This window comes from Pleurodeles waltl, chromosome 5 (assembly GCF_031143425.1).
Source record: "Pleurodeles waltl isolate 20211129_DDA chromosome 5, aPleWal1.hap1.20221129, whole genome shotgun sequence".
Lineage (NCBI taxonomy): Eukaryota > Metazoa > Chordata > Amphibia > Caudata > Salamandridae > Pleurodeles > Pleurodeles waltl.
The window spans coordinates 1,757,484,607-1,757,500,623 of NC_090444.1; the positions used below are offsets into that span (position 1 = coordinate 1,757,484,607).

Genomic DNA, 16,017 nt, shown 5'->3' on the forward strand with positions numbered 1-16,017 from the left:
CCTCGATGAACTAACGAACTAATATTTAAACATCTCAATGTTCTGTAAAATTTGAATAGGTCTTCCACAGAATGACTACATTTGAAATAATCAGCAATGGTTAGGAGGTTTAAGTGCTTGATCAGAACATCCTTTGCCTGCATTTTACCTGCAAATCTGAATTTTTTTGCAATTGAATTGATATTTCCTCAACCAATCCCGATGAGAAATGAGGCATTCTTTTTAAAATAAATAGAAACCACATATGGCACTGTTGAAGCTGATGCTTTCTCCTTAGTTGGGAACAGAAGAGAATGCTTCCTATTTTGAACCTAAGCAACTTATCACCACGTGCATGTCTGGATCTCTGGAAGGGAAGTTTCATAATGGTATCCTTTTGAACTCGTACCTTCCAGTCTCATTCCCAGATTTATTGACAAGTCATCACTGCTGCTTCTGGTGTCAAAGCCTCACAAATTAAGACTTAAAAAGTAAATCACACCAGAAAGGAAATGCCTGCATTTTCATCTTGACCGCAACATCAGCAGATTCTGATAGACTGATGATGAAAATCTTTGATCTATGATTAAAAAGTATAGGTAGCATATATTTCAGCTTGTAAATTAAGATTCGGATGAGTATAGGATTGTCAAGGAACTGCATGAACAAGGGGAGCAATGCAGACTTCGGACGCGCTGAAGGATAAGTGCGAGTCGTGATTTTAGGAATAGCTGTTTGGGCTAAATTCTTCCACTCATGAAGATTATTTACAATTAAATGTATTGGCAATTAAATTGACACAGGTCTGTCAAACTGTCTAAATAACCCACCACTTGTACTAGGTTGGCCTTCACTGCAGGAAGATTCAAACTAGAACAATTACAAGGCAGTAAATTAGAGAGGAGCAACTTGCTCAATGCATTTCCCCTTTAGATTATAATCTGCATGGTCAGAGTCCTCATCTGAGTCATAAACTGAGGAAGGCCAGCAAGAAGAACTTGAGGAGGACGAACTGTTAAGAGAAGAGGGACATGCTCTTTGTTCTTGTCTCTTTTTCCAACTGTCTTTCTTTTAGAAAATCTTAGAGAGGTTCCTATGTTTAAAGTTTTCAAATTATCTCTGGAAAGGCCTCCTTGAAGCTGAGGAGTGACAGATGGCTCTATACTATACTTTTTCACTGCAGCAGAGAAATAATTTAACCCAGGCATCACACCCATCTCGGTTTCTTGGCCCAATCCATATCCTGTGAGCCTGTGTCTAACACCAGACCTGTAAAGACAATTGAAGTAATAAAGATGGGTCTCCTGAAGAGTCTCTGCACAGGACAAACATAAATTAATGAGATGGGCATAATTAGGACAGGTGTTATGGGGGACATTTGGGGAAGAGTTTCCTATAGGGCAGGGTGCATTGTAATTAAAATGTTGAACTTGTATTTTTGTGTTTAATAATTGCTAACTTTTGAAAACATTTTATGTTTGGTGCCTGAGAAATTGTAATTTGAAACCCTCTTTAATGGCAAAGTCAGATAGTAAGTCAAAATTTTGAAAACGCCACTTTTAGAAAGTTGGCCTTTTCCTTTGGTAGCTATTTGGTGCCTGCAGCATGTTCCTGGGTCACATGACTAGGTGTAGGGCACAGCTGGACTTCGTTTATTCCTCCCAGAAAGCCACACAATAGAGGGCTTAGGTGTGCTGGGATGGGCCATCATTGGCAAGATGGGGTAGGGGGAGCTGGGCACAGCCCCACTTGAATAGGCTGTGCCCTGCCTTCACACAAAGGACTTGTACCCACTTCACTGTTCATGCAACCAGCTTGGAGCTAGAGCAGGGGAGGTAGAAAACTTCAAGCACATCAAAGGGAATTATCTAGAAGCTTCTCCTACTTCAAAGAATGTACCATGTATAAAATAGGACTCTTCATTCACTTTCTGGACCTGTGAAAGGACTCTCAGAGACTATCTGCTGCTGTGACCTGTTGTGTACTTCAGAAGACTGCTATGCTGCTCCTGGAATTACTGACCTGCTGCCTGAAGCCTGCCTTGAAAATTCAGAGGCTTGCCTTGTCTTTTGAGCCCTGTTCAATTGTGTGAACCCAGGACTACCAGAGTGACTCCAAGGGCTAGTTGGCTGGCCTTCTGATCTGAGCCTCAGGGACAGAAAAGGCTCCAACCTTCTTCAACCTGCACCTGGGCCCTGTCTGAGTGAGTCCTAATGCCACAAGTAGTGCCTCTCTAGTCTTGGACCCTTGGTGGTGGGGCTAAAGGTGACAGATAGTCAAAATCCAAAACCTGAGACTAAGAAAACTTTTGGCTAAAAACTGCTCTGAGAAGTGAGAGAAGACCGGGACCAACTTGCTCATCTATCTGCCCAAGGTGCAATACATGTCGAACTGACTTATCTGTAGCTCACAATACATTCTTCTCCACAGCAGAAAATTCTGTAGAGCAGTCCTTCACCAAAGCGGTATCCAGCCTCATGGATCTCTTGTTGGCTTCCTAAAAGGAGACTGAGAGCCTGATTTAGAGTTTGGCGGAGTAGTTGTTCTGTCACAAACGTGACTGATATCCCGTCTGCCGTATTACCATGTACATAGGCTATAATGGAATCGTAATAGAGTGGACAGGATATCAGTCACATTTGTGACAGAGTGACCCCCTCTGCCAAACTCTAAATCAGGTCCTATATCTAAACACAGAAATCTTAACTGCAACTTTATCCAGTAGCACTCCAAAGACAACGCCTCCTCCTCTGACACCACCTGCAGCCTTGCCCCACTGAATTTTACCTTCTCAGACAACTTTTTGATGAAATTTCTTCTAAGTTTGGAGTTAAATGCCGACAGGGCACAATCCACTTTTTGAATCTGACTCATGCTTCATTGTGGTCTGGCATATTTGTTTACTTTGATCCGGTCTCATGTGACTAGGTGCCTCATTTACAAGGCCTTTGCGCCACCCGTTGTGTCATTTTTTTGATGCATTGATGGCACTAAACAGTGCTTTTCACTACTCCAAATTTACAAAGTGGCGTATTGGGCCCAATGTATCAGTTTGTAAACCACTGCACCACATTATACTTGCAAGGTAGATGTTCCCAGGCAAAAAGCCACACAGAACTGATGCAGTACAATTTACAACATTTCACTGCGTCATTCTAAGTCTTGACTGCATCACAATTTTACAGCCTGCTCAGAGCAGGCGTGAAATTGATGCAGGTCTTTTTACAATGGGGGCCTCCTCGCATTACTAGAGTAGCATCCTTTTTTTGACCTTAGTACAGCAATACATCAGTTTAGTGCCACAGATGCATCAGAATTTCTGACCATTCTGTGAAAAAGTACATCATGGAGCTCTCTATAGTAATTACAGCACACCCATGGTGTTGTAATGGAATCGTTGGGCAGCGCAACAAATCTGAGTTATCAGGGCCAATGTGTGAGTTTCTTGTAAATTAGGTTCTAGATATCCATGATTGGCACTTTGATCTTAAAATTAAAAATTTATATCTGTGGTTCTCCTGATAGGATTTTTGTGTTTTGAGGCCAAATAATTTATTACAATTTACTCCTTTCTAAATTGGTGTCGGACTTTTCTTGTGGTGTGTTTTCACTTTACATTGTCTCTATGATATGCCTGGCTGCTTTTGTGCCAAATTACCAGAGGGTTAAGCACAGGTTAATTTAGTGACTTTTGTGGGTCACCCTCACAGGAATTATGACTGTTGCTTAAGAAGATTAACACCCTACTCAACCAACAACCCAATTTCTTGCACCTGTCATGTTGGAACACTTAATGGGGCGGGTCAGAAAAGCAGTGTTTTCCAGAAATGTTTTGTCTCTGCTACTGAAAAAACATTGAGTGAAATTATACAAAACTTGGCATAAGCTAGCGCTTTACTCAGGGCAGCCCTTTTGCCTGTTTTGCTCTAAATCCTTTCAGTCGTTGCTGAAGAACTAGTGTTGGTATAACTTGAAAGGGCTAAAAGATAGTGATATCTGGACAAATAGACAATGGACAGTCCTTAAACCAAGGTTGGCCATTTGTTCACAGATCTAAGTTAAAAAAAATAATCCCCCCTTTGAAAGAGGGAAATTTTTGCTCATGTCATATATTTCAGGATCACTGTACCAAAGTTGTATGCATGTACCACAAAACAGGTCCAAAAGGCTGAAAAATACTTTTTAAAAGATACTGCAGAACACCACAGGATTTGACCATACATGGCAGGGGTTGGCCATCTATGCTGGGTTGGGATCTAAGTCTCGCCAAAAAGAAGGCCCTGCGTCCAGACACTGCTACATTCATAGGTATTGCACAGAGTCTGGATAACAGTCCATACACACAGATGCTTTACTTTTGCCCACCCTTTTTACTTTCCTCTTTTTGTCAGTTCTTGTTGAAACCTGAGATCTGATAGTCATGTCTGCTGCCTCACTAAAGATCAAGTAGAATCACTTAATGCACTGATCACAAGAGAGGAAATAATAACAACGTAAAGGAAATGTAATTAGTAAAAACCCCTGGTAGTAATGACTTTCCCATAAAACATAAGCAGACACGTAGGTTGGGAGCAACTCATAGACAAACTCGGGATCTATATCTGAAGTGTAAAATGTTGGAATGTGACCAGCCTCTATGAAGGAAGCTTTGCTTGTACTTACCCCAAAACCATATAAAGATCATAGTAGGATCTTGTCACATCACCCCCTCTCTATGATAAATGTGCACACAAAAGTCATCAGTGAAATATTTGCCAATAGCCTCTTGCCACTGATGGAAAGTTTGGTCCACCATAGAAGCTCCCTGTGTAATCTGAGTAGACTTGCTCATGTTTTGTTTAGGCTCAAAAAGAAACTGGTCCAAAGCTAAGCAATACCCACGAGAAAGATTAAAACAAATGGATGTTGAGAAATACTGGAATCTGGTGCAGCAATGAGCAAATTCTAGTTGTCTACAAACATATGTCACTCAGAATGCAGAAAAGGGACACAAACACAAAAAAAACCTAAATAACATTTTGGAAAGCATTGCTATTGTTAGAGTAGGATGTCCATAGCAAAAATGGTGTATCAACTACAATACATCTAAGTGCTCCAGGGTTCCCTCACCTAGACTCAGACAGTGTATTAAAGCTCTGAATAAAATGCTAACTGCATCCATGTGGGATGGTAAATGGGGCAGAATAAAACTGGTCATCTTGAAACTTCAGTGGGGTAAGTAGGGACTGTTTTTTTCCACCATGTGCATATCAAAGGTTTTCAGTTTTTTCCAATCACTTTCATGCTGCGTTTTAAAGTGTCTCAGTGCTGGATATGATCTATCCTAATTAGTCATTGCCCACAAGTGTTCTAGTATCCTTTTTTGGATTTCACATGCAGTGTTCCCATCATAAACTAGGGCAAATGAACATTCCAAGATGTATATCACAAATTTACTCATGTAACATGAAAGTGATTGGAAAATTCTGAGAACATTTGGTAGGCGGTGGAAAACAATATAGAGGGGGTGATAGAGAATCGACATTACGCAAACTAGAGTCATGGTATATTCTGAATTTGGAAACAATGGCCCCTGAATGTTTCAATCAGGATGAAGAGCTCTATATACATCTGCTTTCCTGGCATTATTTTCATTGCATCTGTTATCGCTGTTATAGTTTGATTATTGTGTGGAAAATAGATCAAGGTATAAGGGTTATATATGGATTAGGAATTGTGACAGCAATGAGTACTATTCAGTATGTTTCATAAATACCAAGTCACACGGACTTGGCACGATATTGATTACCAGCAATGAGCAGAACTGATGTGAACTGATGTGTAACAATCAACATCAAGTGGCAGCCCATCAAGGGGATGGACTAAAAGAATTGGAACTGAGTTGTAGAAATTTAAATCAATGCCATAAAAGTTGAATTAATTTTTAATAATCAGAGAAACAGCCCACTAGAGGGTGGGGAGCATTTTCAAGAAGAAATATTGATTTGATGTGACAATTATGAACTATCCTGAGAATTAATTTAATTAATTTAAATAGAAATATTTGATATTTTTGGAATGATGATAGAACTTGCATTAACAGAATTAATCTGGCAATAAATTACATGAACTGAAATAAGGGTATATAAGATTTGGACAGCATGAGAAGTGAGCATCCTTGGTCCAAATGAGAAGTAGTTGATAATTATCCTTATGGATATGTTGAGGAATGCATTAATTAGATTTCAGTATTGAATCATGATTATTGGATTTGTTTGTACATATTGACTTGTTTTTCATGACATTGCATATTTTAAAACATTTGTGCCATTTTTCAAAAAACCACAAACTAAATTTCCCACAATCCACTGTGATGTCATTGGAAGTGAAGGTCATGTGATGGTAGAAATGACAAAAGGCACACTATAATAATATGTATTTGCCGTGAACAAAAACCAGTAATGCATTAGTGATTGTGCTTAATGGAGGGATAATAAATCTACTTACACTCTAGACGGCAGTGCTTCCATGTCATCTCTATTTGAAGACAAATATCCGACTTTAGATATAGATATAGATATATTTTACAGAGATGGTGATAGGGCCCGTGTAATTATGGTTATCTCGGACTTTACAATGGAAGACATTTCTTTTGCTTTGCTAATAACTTTGGCACTGTTGAGCAAATCAGTACCAACGTAGTAGTTTTAAAGAAATTAGCATTTTAAAATGTGCTTTTGTCTAGGCATGAAAAGGTTAAATTTTAGAGATATTTGGGCTGATAGAGCTATCTGGACCAAAGGCCAGACCTTGCAGCCAAACTACACCATGCAGAGTTGAAGGATGTAAGCTGTGGGAGTTGGCCACCCACAGCATGTTGGGTGCAGGGCCTGGCCACATCTGTGTACAGCAGTAGTTGAGGCTAAAGCTGTGAGTATTAGGGATTTGGCTGCCCATGGCGAGTTAGGAGAAGATATACATACACTAATTGAAGGGGGATGAATAGATGCTAAGAACCAATCAAACCTCTGCAGAGGTCCATAAGAATTCACAGATCCTCTAGTAACCCTGGAAAACAGGCTAGGGTGGATCCAACATGCCTTGGCTTTGCTGTTTGAGTTCCTGTTACTGCAACACTTGCAGGGGTAAAAAAGTACAGAAATTAAAATGTAACTATATGATTGTAATTTGTGTTATATTTACATCATGTCCACTTTCAACCCACTTAGAACAATAGGTTTTCCTATGCGTTTTAAAAAGTTACAGGGATCACAGTAATTATTGCTGGTATTCAGTAGTAGGAAGAGAAGTCTCACCTCTTTAATCTCACGAGAGCCTGAGTCCAAAACCAATACTGTGAACCTTTTTTGGTATAAAAACTGCCCAAATTAAAATATAACTGGTGATCATTGTCTCTTTTGCTTTTGTTACATTAGGTCTGCTTTCAAACTGCATTCCAGAATAGGTTTTGTTATGAAACACAACATTTTAAAAAATCACAATGCTTGCCGTACTGGTCCACAGTGCTCAGAACAGAGGGTCTTTATAGGAATCTCCTGTTCCATGCAGATCTGATCAGTGGGATTCAGTTTGGGAGGGGGGGTGAAATACTCATTGAATTGCTAATAACTTTGGAGCAGTTTTATGGATCTGAGCAACACTTGGCAGACACCATGCTCAGGTTACTATTGATATTTGCAAATTTGTCAAGGGGGGCAACAGTTAATGCTTTCCCCATTTTAACTCCTTTATCAATCGTTGCTCTCAGCTACATAAAAAACCCTGAACAGAATGACCCCCAACTTGGTACGAAACTAGAACTTTGCTCAGGCAAGTGTCCTTCGTTGGTTAGAGGAAAATCTGTCCAGTACTTTCCGACAAACAAGCATTACAATAATGGGTTTGTGGGCTTTGAAGAGTTAAAACTAAGACATATGTGGCCCTTTAGACTATGAACAGCCCTGGAATCCAGAATGCAGTATATGCTGAAAAAAATCACTAAAACACACAGTTACATTGGATTGATGATTGTACATTATATCTAAAGAAAACACTGACATTCATGTATGGTTAGGACTGCAATTGAAACCTTGCACAGAAGACATGCAAACCATGTCTTGTACACCATGTATAATGCTCATGACCTCACCTTTGATGTGACAGGTGCCATTATAAATGTAGTAAATGATCCTACAGATGAGATTTAATATTCATTTACTCATACCATTGTGAAAGAGATTATTATGAATGTATTTCCTATTGGTTTGAGAATGTAATGTTAATTAGTTGCTCTGTGGTCTTAGATGTTCTTACTTTTTGGTACAAATATTGTGAAGTCGTATGGATTGCATTTGGCTCTGTGAGCTATGGATTATATTGTCATAATGACTGTCCTTAAACCACTCTGCAAATACATCATTGGCACATGTGTAATATGATCCTATATTGCCGTCTTGGGTTCTGGTGACATTTACTGACCACTCGACCTTCAGCCTTATGGTTTATGATGACACCAAAACCCATGGATGGCAACACTGAACCATATTACATTGTTATGAAATATGTACACTAAATATACTTGCACACACCCACACACCCACACACACATTTATGCCCTGTCAGTGAAAATAAATGTGGCTCAATCACATAAGTAATTTAGAGTAACTGTACTACTAAAACAGATTTATATATTCACCACTACTACAGTACAATGACCAAGTCCTAGTTTATAACCACAAGTACTAGCAACATTCATATGATAAAACACTCTTTATTGCCTCAAAGATTGCATGTTGCAGTTACTTTACACCTGGGAGCAATTCTTCCAATGGTCATGGGATCTGTTAAATTTAATTATACAATACTGGATACATTCAACCCTTTATATGTGGTTTTGGTCAATGTCTTTTTTAATTTGATACACACAGAAAATGGCATGGCATAAAACACACATGCAGCTATGCAGAATGTATCATGCTGTTAATCACCATTGCTGAAGTTGGGAAGAGACATCATGACTCACTCAAGGCTTCACTTTGCGCTAATCGTGGTTCCTTCCCAAAAATAATTGTTATTCTTAATCAAGGACACACATTTCATCACCTGTGTCATCTACGCACATTAGGACAAAGAGGTAAAAAAATAAAACAACCCATCCACTTCTCCTTGCAAGATTCTTTCTATTTAGCAACAGAAAATAAATATTACATCATGAGAATGATTTAGTCAAGGATAGATCCAACTACTACATACCTAGACAATAAACTAAAATATTACCCAAGAAGGTCCTATTAGTCGTCAAGAATGTTGGTGTCACAACTCAATGTAAGAGCAGGGGCATCTCATTGATTCTAGACACCCTATAGGAAGTCATAGGGCCCATCTAAATAAATCCTGAGGATGAGGTCTATGTGATTCACCAAAGAGGCATATGCTGCCTTTATCAGGACAAATAGAACCTCCAATATTTGTTTTTTATCACAAAAACAAATGATAACCACATTATGATTAAGAGGCACATGGGATTATAAAGATAAAGGCAAAGTGCACCTATAACATTTATATTTTCTGTTAGTGCAGTTTCAATATTTCCCATAAAAACCTTCAGACAGACCCATGTAATGGGGACAAACTATTGTGATCCTGTGATGCACATCCATCATTCCCAAACAACTCCGCAAGAGGCATGGGAAATGTGCAGGAATCAGAAAGAATGCTTGTGAAATTACTTCCAATACTTCAGTTTTTTGGTAAATGTACCTACCTATCTGCCAACACACACTCTTTGCAGCCACAAACAATGACAATTTTTTATGGTCTCAGAATTTTACCTTGATCCGAAGGCTGGTTCGTGCAGGGACTGGGAAGGGGTATTTTAACCTGCAAGAGGCACCTTAAATTACTATTAAAATTATCATTAGGCATCATGATTATGATTGGCATACAAAATGTACATGCAAAGGGTTTCCACAAAGTAACATTAATAGATAGATGTAATTATTAAGGCTCTCAACTGAAGAGGTTAAAACAAGGGTAAGCATCCTCCTTTTTATTCCACAGTTTCATTTAAGGGGCAGGGAAGATGGAGATCCTGGTTACCAGCCACCGATTGCTCAACCAGTGCTGACAGCAATTGTATTGGTGTGGTCACACTTTTAGGGCAGCCTTTCTGTTTGGAATAGTCACGTACACCATGATGGCCACAAACAGAAAAATACTTGAAATGTCCCGGCTCATGGGGTCATTCATTAGTTAGATGATTGCTGAAGAAGGACTCCTGCTTTGGTGGTCTATCTTCAGAGATCACATAAGTGATGACAATTCAGAATTGCCAACATAGCATAGTGAACCTTATGTCACAGAACCTTTTCCTCCGAGGGATCTTTCTCAAATGTGCAGGAGCCATTTAGGGAGGAAAAGTTTCTAAAACCATGCAGACAAGTGTAGATTTGGCAGCCCACCCACCACAGGCATGGTAGAGCTGCTGCCTCTGCCATAATTCTGGGTCCATTACCTGGTGCCAAATTCAAATGAGCCCCTGTATTCCTAAAGCAAATTTCATAATAGTTTGTTCAATGGTCAAATATCTAGGGGACGACCAAAGAAGAAGCAGCAAAATAAACCCGTGTGATAGGAATACAGAACTTTGAGAATTGCTTTCTAGACGAAAGCACACTTACAATTTAATATAAATTCTAAAGGGCATAGACAAAGAGAGGTGGTCACTGCTGTGGTTCACTAGAACGACAGTATCATTTTCAATAAACTCATTAGCTGTGGGACTTTGAATGCAGGAAATTAAAAACTGGTCATAAGTTGTGAATTGGATTTGAGGTCTAAGAAACCACAAGAAGTAAATATTACTTGGGGTTTAAGAATGGTGAGCTCCAGAACAGCATTAATAAGTGCAACTGTTGACAAGTGAAAAAGATTTTACAGGCTTTATTTAACATGATCTTAGACATTGGTATGCAATTATGGTCTTTAGAGTGGAGGCAGATTTTCTAGATAACTACTGACTAAGGGGGTTATTCTAACTTTGGAGGAGGTGTTAATCCGTCCCAAAAGTGACGGAAAAGTGACGGATTTACCACCAGCCGTATTACGAGTCCATTATATCCTATGGAACTCGTAATACGGCTGGTGGTATATCCGTCACTTTACCGTCACTTTTGGGACGGATTAACACTCCTCCAAAGTTAGAATAACCCCCTAAGTGTGAGGGTTTTCTATTGCTCAGCTGAGTGTCTGCCAACAGTCTTGTCAGGATTACAGAGTTTATGGCATCTGGTTATAAGGGGATTCCAAGTTCTTCAGTTATCATTTGGAAGAAGACAGCTTTCTATGTTACACTCTTCTGTTTTCAGTTTCAGGCTGATCTGAATGTTGACTGCATAGTCACAATAAATAAGGCAAAATGACTGGATAAAGGTGAGACTTTGGCTGAGGCAGGTTTGGGGAAGACAGGAGTAATTTTCGAGCAAAGTGAGACTCCAGAAAAAAAGGGTGAGGGGTAAGAGTTAATGAGGCAGAGAGATGAACTGAATACATTCTTATCTAGCCCACTCCTAAATGTCCATCTTGGACAGCTGTATGTGGATAAAGACAAGCATAAAGTCAACGAGTAAGACAAAAGGAAGCTGGGTATTGAATGGTTGATGTAGTGTTCTTTAAAGAGGTGTATCTTCAAGACTCCTACATTGGAGCAGAGGTAGTGCGGTCCTGATGGATACTGAAATTTTGTTCCTGATCTTGTGTGCATAAATGGAAAGAGCCTGCTGGCTTTTTTCTATTTTTACGCTGCTTAGTCTGCTTAACCTGATACTGTTGTGGCTGTGGCTGTGCTAAGATCCACCATCGATGGTGAGATTGTCTACAAGATAAGTGTGGGTGCTGGTCATGATAGCTTTGTAAATGATGAAGGTGGTTTTGAAGTTGGCACAGGCCAGCAAGGGGGGGGGGGAGGGGAATGCATTTCCATTAGGATGGGAGTGATGTCATCAAATTGTTTCAGCCCCTGGAAAAGACATGCAGCAGAGTAGGGCATTACCACCATCCAGATGCAAGATTAGAAGGGTTTTAAAGTCAATTCTGAAATCAATTTCTGAAAAAATGGCTTGACTGTCTTTAAAAGAGAGAACTCATATAAGGCCATCTTTATTGTTTGGCAAAGTGGTCCGTCAGGGTTAGATTGGTGTTTAGGGTGAATCCAAGTGGCTTGGCATATGGTGAAAGCTGCGTTCAAAGCTGTCAAGATTCATATCATTGAGCCCAGTTTACACTGTACCTTGTTTATTGTTCTTGGCAAATTCCAGGAATTTGCCAAGAACAATAAACAAGGTACAGTGTAACCTCAGGTAGGCGCTGGGCATGCAGGTCTGAATGACATGCAAACGGAGTTTGAAGGCACTGGATGTCTGAAGAAGAGGAGACTTTCAAGTAGAGTTGTGTATCATGTTATCATCAACATATCAGTGAAGCTTTATGCTGTTATCTGTGAGTAAAGCACCAAGCAGCTCGATGTGTATGCTGAAGATGACAGGAAACCGTATGGTGCCATGAGGAACATCAAAGTGGTAGGGGCTTTTGTGCACTTGAGATTTGTGTTGGAAAGGTAGGAGAACCAGGGAAGGACATTCCCAGTGAATCCCAATAGAGACATGGGGTTGTGTATATAAGGGTGAGTTGGCCAACTGTGTAAAAGGCAGTGGAGAAGTCCAGCAATATCAGAGGCAGAGATCATCTTCATCTGTGGTCAAGAGGGTGTCATTTACAATGTGTAAGTATGCAGCACCTTTGCTGCAGCGTGATCCGAAGCCAGACTGATAATTGTGAAGAAGACAACATTGATCTGGTTTTGGAGTTGACCACAGACTGCTTTTTCAATGATCTTGCTTATGAATGGTAGGTAAGTGATGGGCCGGTAATTGGCAAGGTCATCAAATTCTAGTGTCGATTTCTTTATGATGAAGGAGTCTGGCCTGTCATCCGAGCTCCTCTGAAGATGCTTTGAGCAAAGGTGGCATTGACAATGTATGATAAGAGAGCATTTCTGGAGAGAGCTTTGATGAACGACAGTGGCAAGACATTATCTTCATAACAAGTGCCATTGAGGGAGTTGAGTTTGGACAAAGTGGATTTTATGATGGTTTCTTCCAAGGTAGGGATCAGTACTTAATTTATTCCATTCTTTACAGATAGTGGGCACTGCATCATTTTTGGGGACTTATTTTTCATCATTAGCAAAACAGAGAAGGACAAGAAAAAGGAGAAAGAAGGAGGAAAGCAAACATTTGAAAGGGAGAAAGCAGAAATGTAATAAAACTGCAAGAGTGAGATAAAAAGTAAGGAACTGTTGTGTGGTGGAAGAAAGAGTCATTGAGTGGAATAAAAGCTAGGCAGTGCTGACGTCAGAAAGGCAGTTTTTAATTTGGGAAGGAGTATCCTCACCAACTTAATAAACACACTCTGGCCAGTTGCCATCATAGTTCTCAGTGGAATGCTTCTCAAATCCTGATAGCAGTAGCAAATTCCCACAAAAATGCATATTAAATTCAAGCAGCACCAATATTTATAAAGTAAAAAAAATAACATAGTAAAATTCCCAAAGCAACTTACAAAAATAGAGGACAAACATCAAAGCCTTCAAAATCAGATAAGAAGTACTAGAGAGACTTTTTAAAAAGTTTTAAGGAAAATAACATTTAGAAGAAGTAAAATGACTACAACCTAAACGCAATATTAGGCTGACCATGATGTAGCAGATGTTGGCTAAGCCAAGTGGGTCACACAAGTCAAACTTTTTATCTTGGGACACAGTTCATGAGCCCACAAAGGTTTATTTTCCTCCTGAGCTATCTTTCTCTCCACGAGGACTATGACTCTCCGGCTCAGTCCTCTCATGGGCTCTGTCTGCCTCAAATCTCTCCTTTCCTTCTAGCTTTGGAACCACTCAAAAGTTATCCTCCTCTTATTCCCTGTCCTCCATTTCATCCTCTTCATCATCAGAGTCATACCCCTCCTGCTTCTCTGCTGCAGCTTGCATTCTGTGGACCTCCTTCCAGCTTCGGAGGGCTATCTGGAACTCCAGTTTCTTAGAGCCTTTTATCCCTTGCAGCCCCATATCCTTGCAAAACTCTCTCAGCTCTGCTATAGTGAAGATTTCAATGTTGTACAGATCGAACTCAGGGGCATATTTATACTCTGTTTGCGCCGTATTTGCGTCGTTTTTTTTAACGCAAATTCGACGCAAAACTAACGCCATATTTATACTTTGGCGTTAGACGCGTCTAGCGCCAAAGTGCACGGAGTTAGCGTCATTTTTTAGCGTGAACCCCTTCCTTGCGTTAATGAGATGCAAGGGAGGCGTTCCCGTCTAAAAAAATGACTCCGTGGCATGTGTGTGGTATTTATACTCCCGGGCAAAAATCACGCCCGGGAGTGGGCGGGGCAAAAAACCCTGCATTTGCGCCTCTTTTTAACGCCTGGGTCAGGGCAGGCGTTAAGGGACCTGTGGGCTCAAAATGAGCCTACAGCTGCCCTCCCCTGCCCCCAGTGACCCCCCCTGCCACCCTTGCCCACCCCAGGAGGACACCCAAGGATGGAGGGACCCACCCCAGGGACATTAAGGTAAGTTCAGGTAAGTATATATTTTTTTTTTTGTGGCATAGGGGGGCCTTATTTGTGCCCCCCTACATGCCACTATGCCCAATGGCCATGCCCAGGGGACATAAGTCCCCTGGGCATGGCCATTGGGCAAGGGGGCATGACTCCTATCTTTACTAAGACAGGAGTCATGTTAATGGGGGATGGGCGTCGTAAATAAATGGCGCAAATCGGGTTAAGACGATTTTTTTGCCTCAACCTGACTTGCCCCATTTTAAGACGCCCATATGCCATTTTCCCCCTACGCCGGCGCTGCCTGGTGTACGTGGTTTTTTTTCACGCACACCAGGCAGCGCCGGTCTGCTAGCGCCGGCTAACGCCATTCAATAAATACGGCGCCCGCATGGCGCTTCAGAATGGCGTTAGACGGCGCTAATTTTTTTCACGCTAAACTGCGTTAGCGCAGTTTAGCGTCAAAAAGTATAAATATGGCCCTCAATCTTTGCAGGCAAAAGTTGCAGGTGCACAAAATGTGAGGCAGCACTTAAATCTAGGAATGGAAAGTAGCCAATCAAGGAGAATTTAAAAAGGAGTCAATTCTGATGTCAGTTTAATTCAAGGATTTTTGGGTGATACTGCACAAACACAGGTACCGGACCTGATTACTGGACACCAATGTGAGAAACTGGGTTATGTGTTGAGAAAGGCAGAAGCTCCCCTCAAGCAACAACCACTGTCCTTGTCAAGGCAAACCAGAAAAGTGATAAATTAACCTGTGCTGTGCTTAACCCTCTGGTAGCTTGGGACAAAACCACAAAGGCTTAACTTAGATGAGTAAACTATTTATGCAGCTCACAAACAGCAAGAAAGTGAAAATACAACACAAGAAAAATCCAAACTGGAAATATTGGCACTTAAAAACACAAAGCACCACTCACTGTCATTTGGTTGTGCTAGACTAGGGAAAAAGTCACAAATTCAGGCCAACTGCATTTGGAGTGCGTCAGATACAAGGACTAGGTTAATCCCAGTGAAGAGTTATCATCTCAAGTTCAGGACAATGAGTTCCATTTGAGTTGGAGGATGGAGAATGGAGGTGGCTTTCAGTAGGAAGAGCAGGTCAAGCATCATGGACATTCATTGCTGTAGCGTGAAGATTCAGTCATCGCTGGAGCTTCGTGTTAGCAGTCGATGTAGTCACTGCTGGTGCGCAAAGTGAAGATCTTGTGTTGCGGGCGCTCACGGATGGTTGCTGTTGGTGCAAAGTGCAGGCCTCACTGTGGCTTTGATCTGACAGTCAAAGCAGGCAGTAGAGTTTCAGTGCAAACAGTCCCATATGCAGTTGCGTGGAGCCCAAATCAAGGCAAGCAGGTACAGTCTTACTTCTACAGACAGCAAGGAAATTCTTCAAGCACCAGGGTAGCCCTCTGGCAAGAGGGCAGTCCCTCTTCAGAT

The 16,017-nt window shown here is 40.8% G+C and overlaps 1 protein-coding gene across 1 annotated transcript in view; it reads right to left on the minus strand.

Annotated features, from left to right (window-relative positions):
* BLK (BLK proto-oncogene, Src family tyrosine kinase) overlaps nucleotides 1-16,017 on the minus strand; it is a 380,194-nt gene that overhangs the window by 174,041 nt on the left and 190,136 nt on the right. The window contains exon 3 of the mRNA XM_069236157.1: nucleotides 9,789-9,837. Coding sequence (XP_069092258.1) covers nucleotides 9,789-9,837 — 49 coding nt within the window. The remainder of the gene's footprint in view (nucleotides 1-9,788; nucleotides 9,838-16,017) is intronic.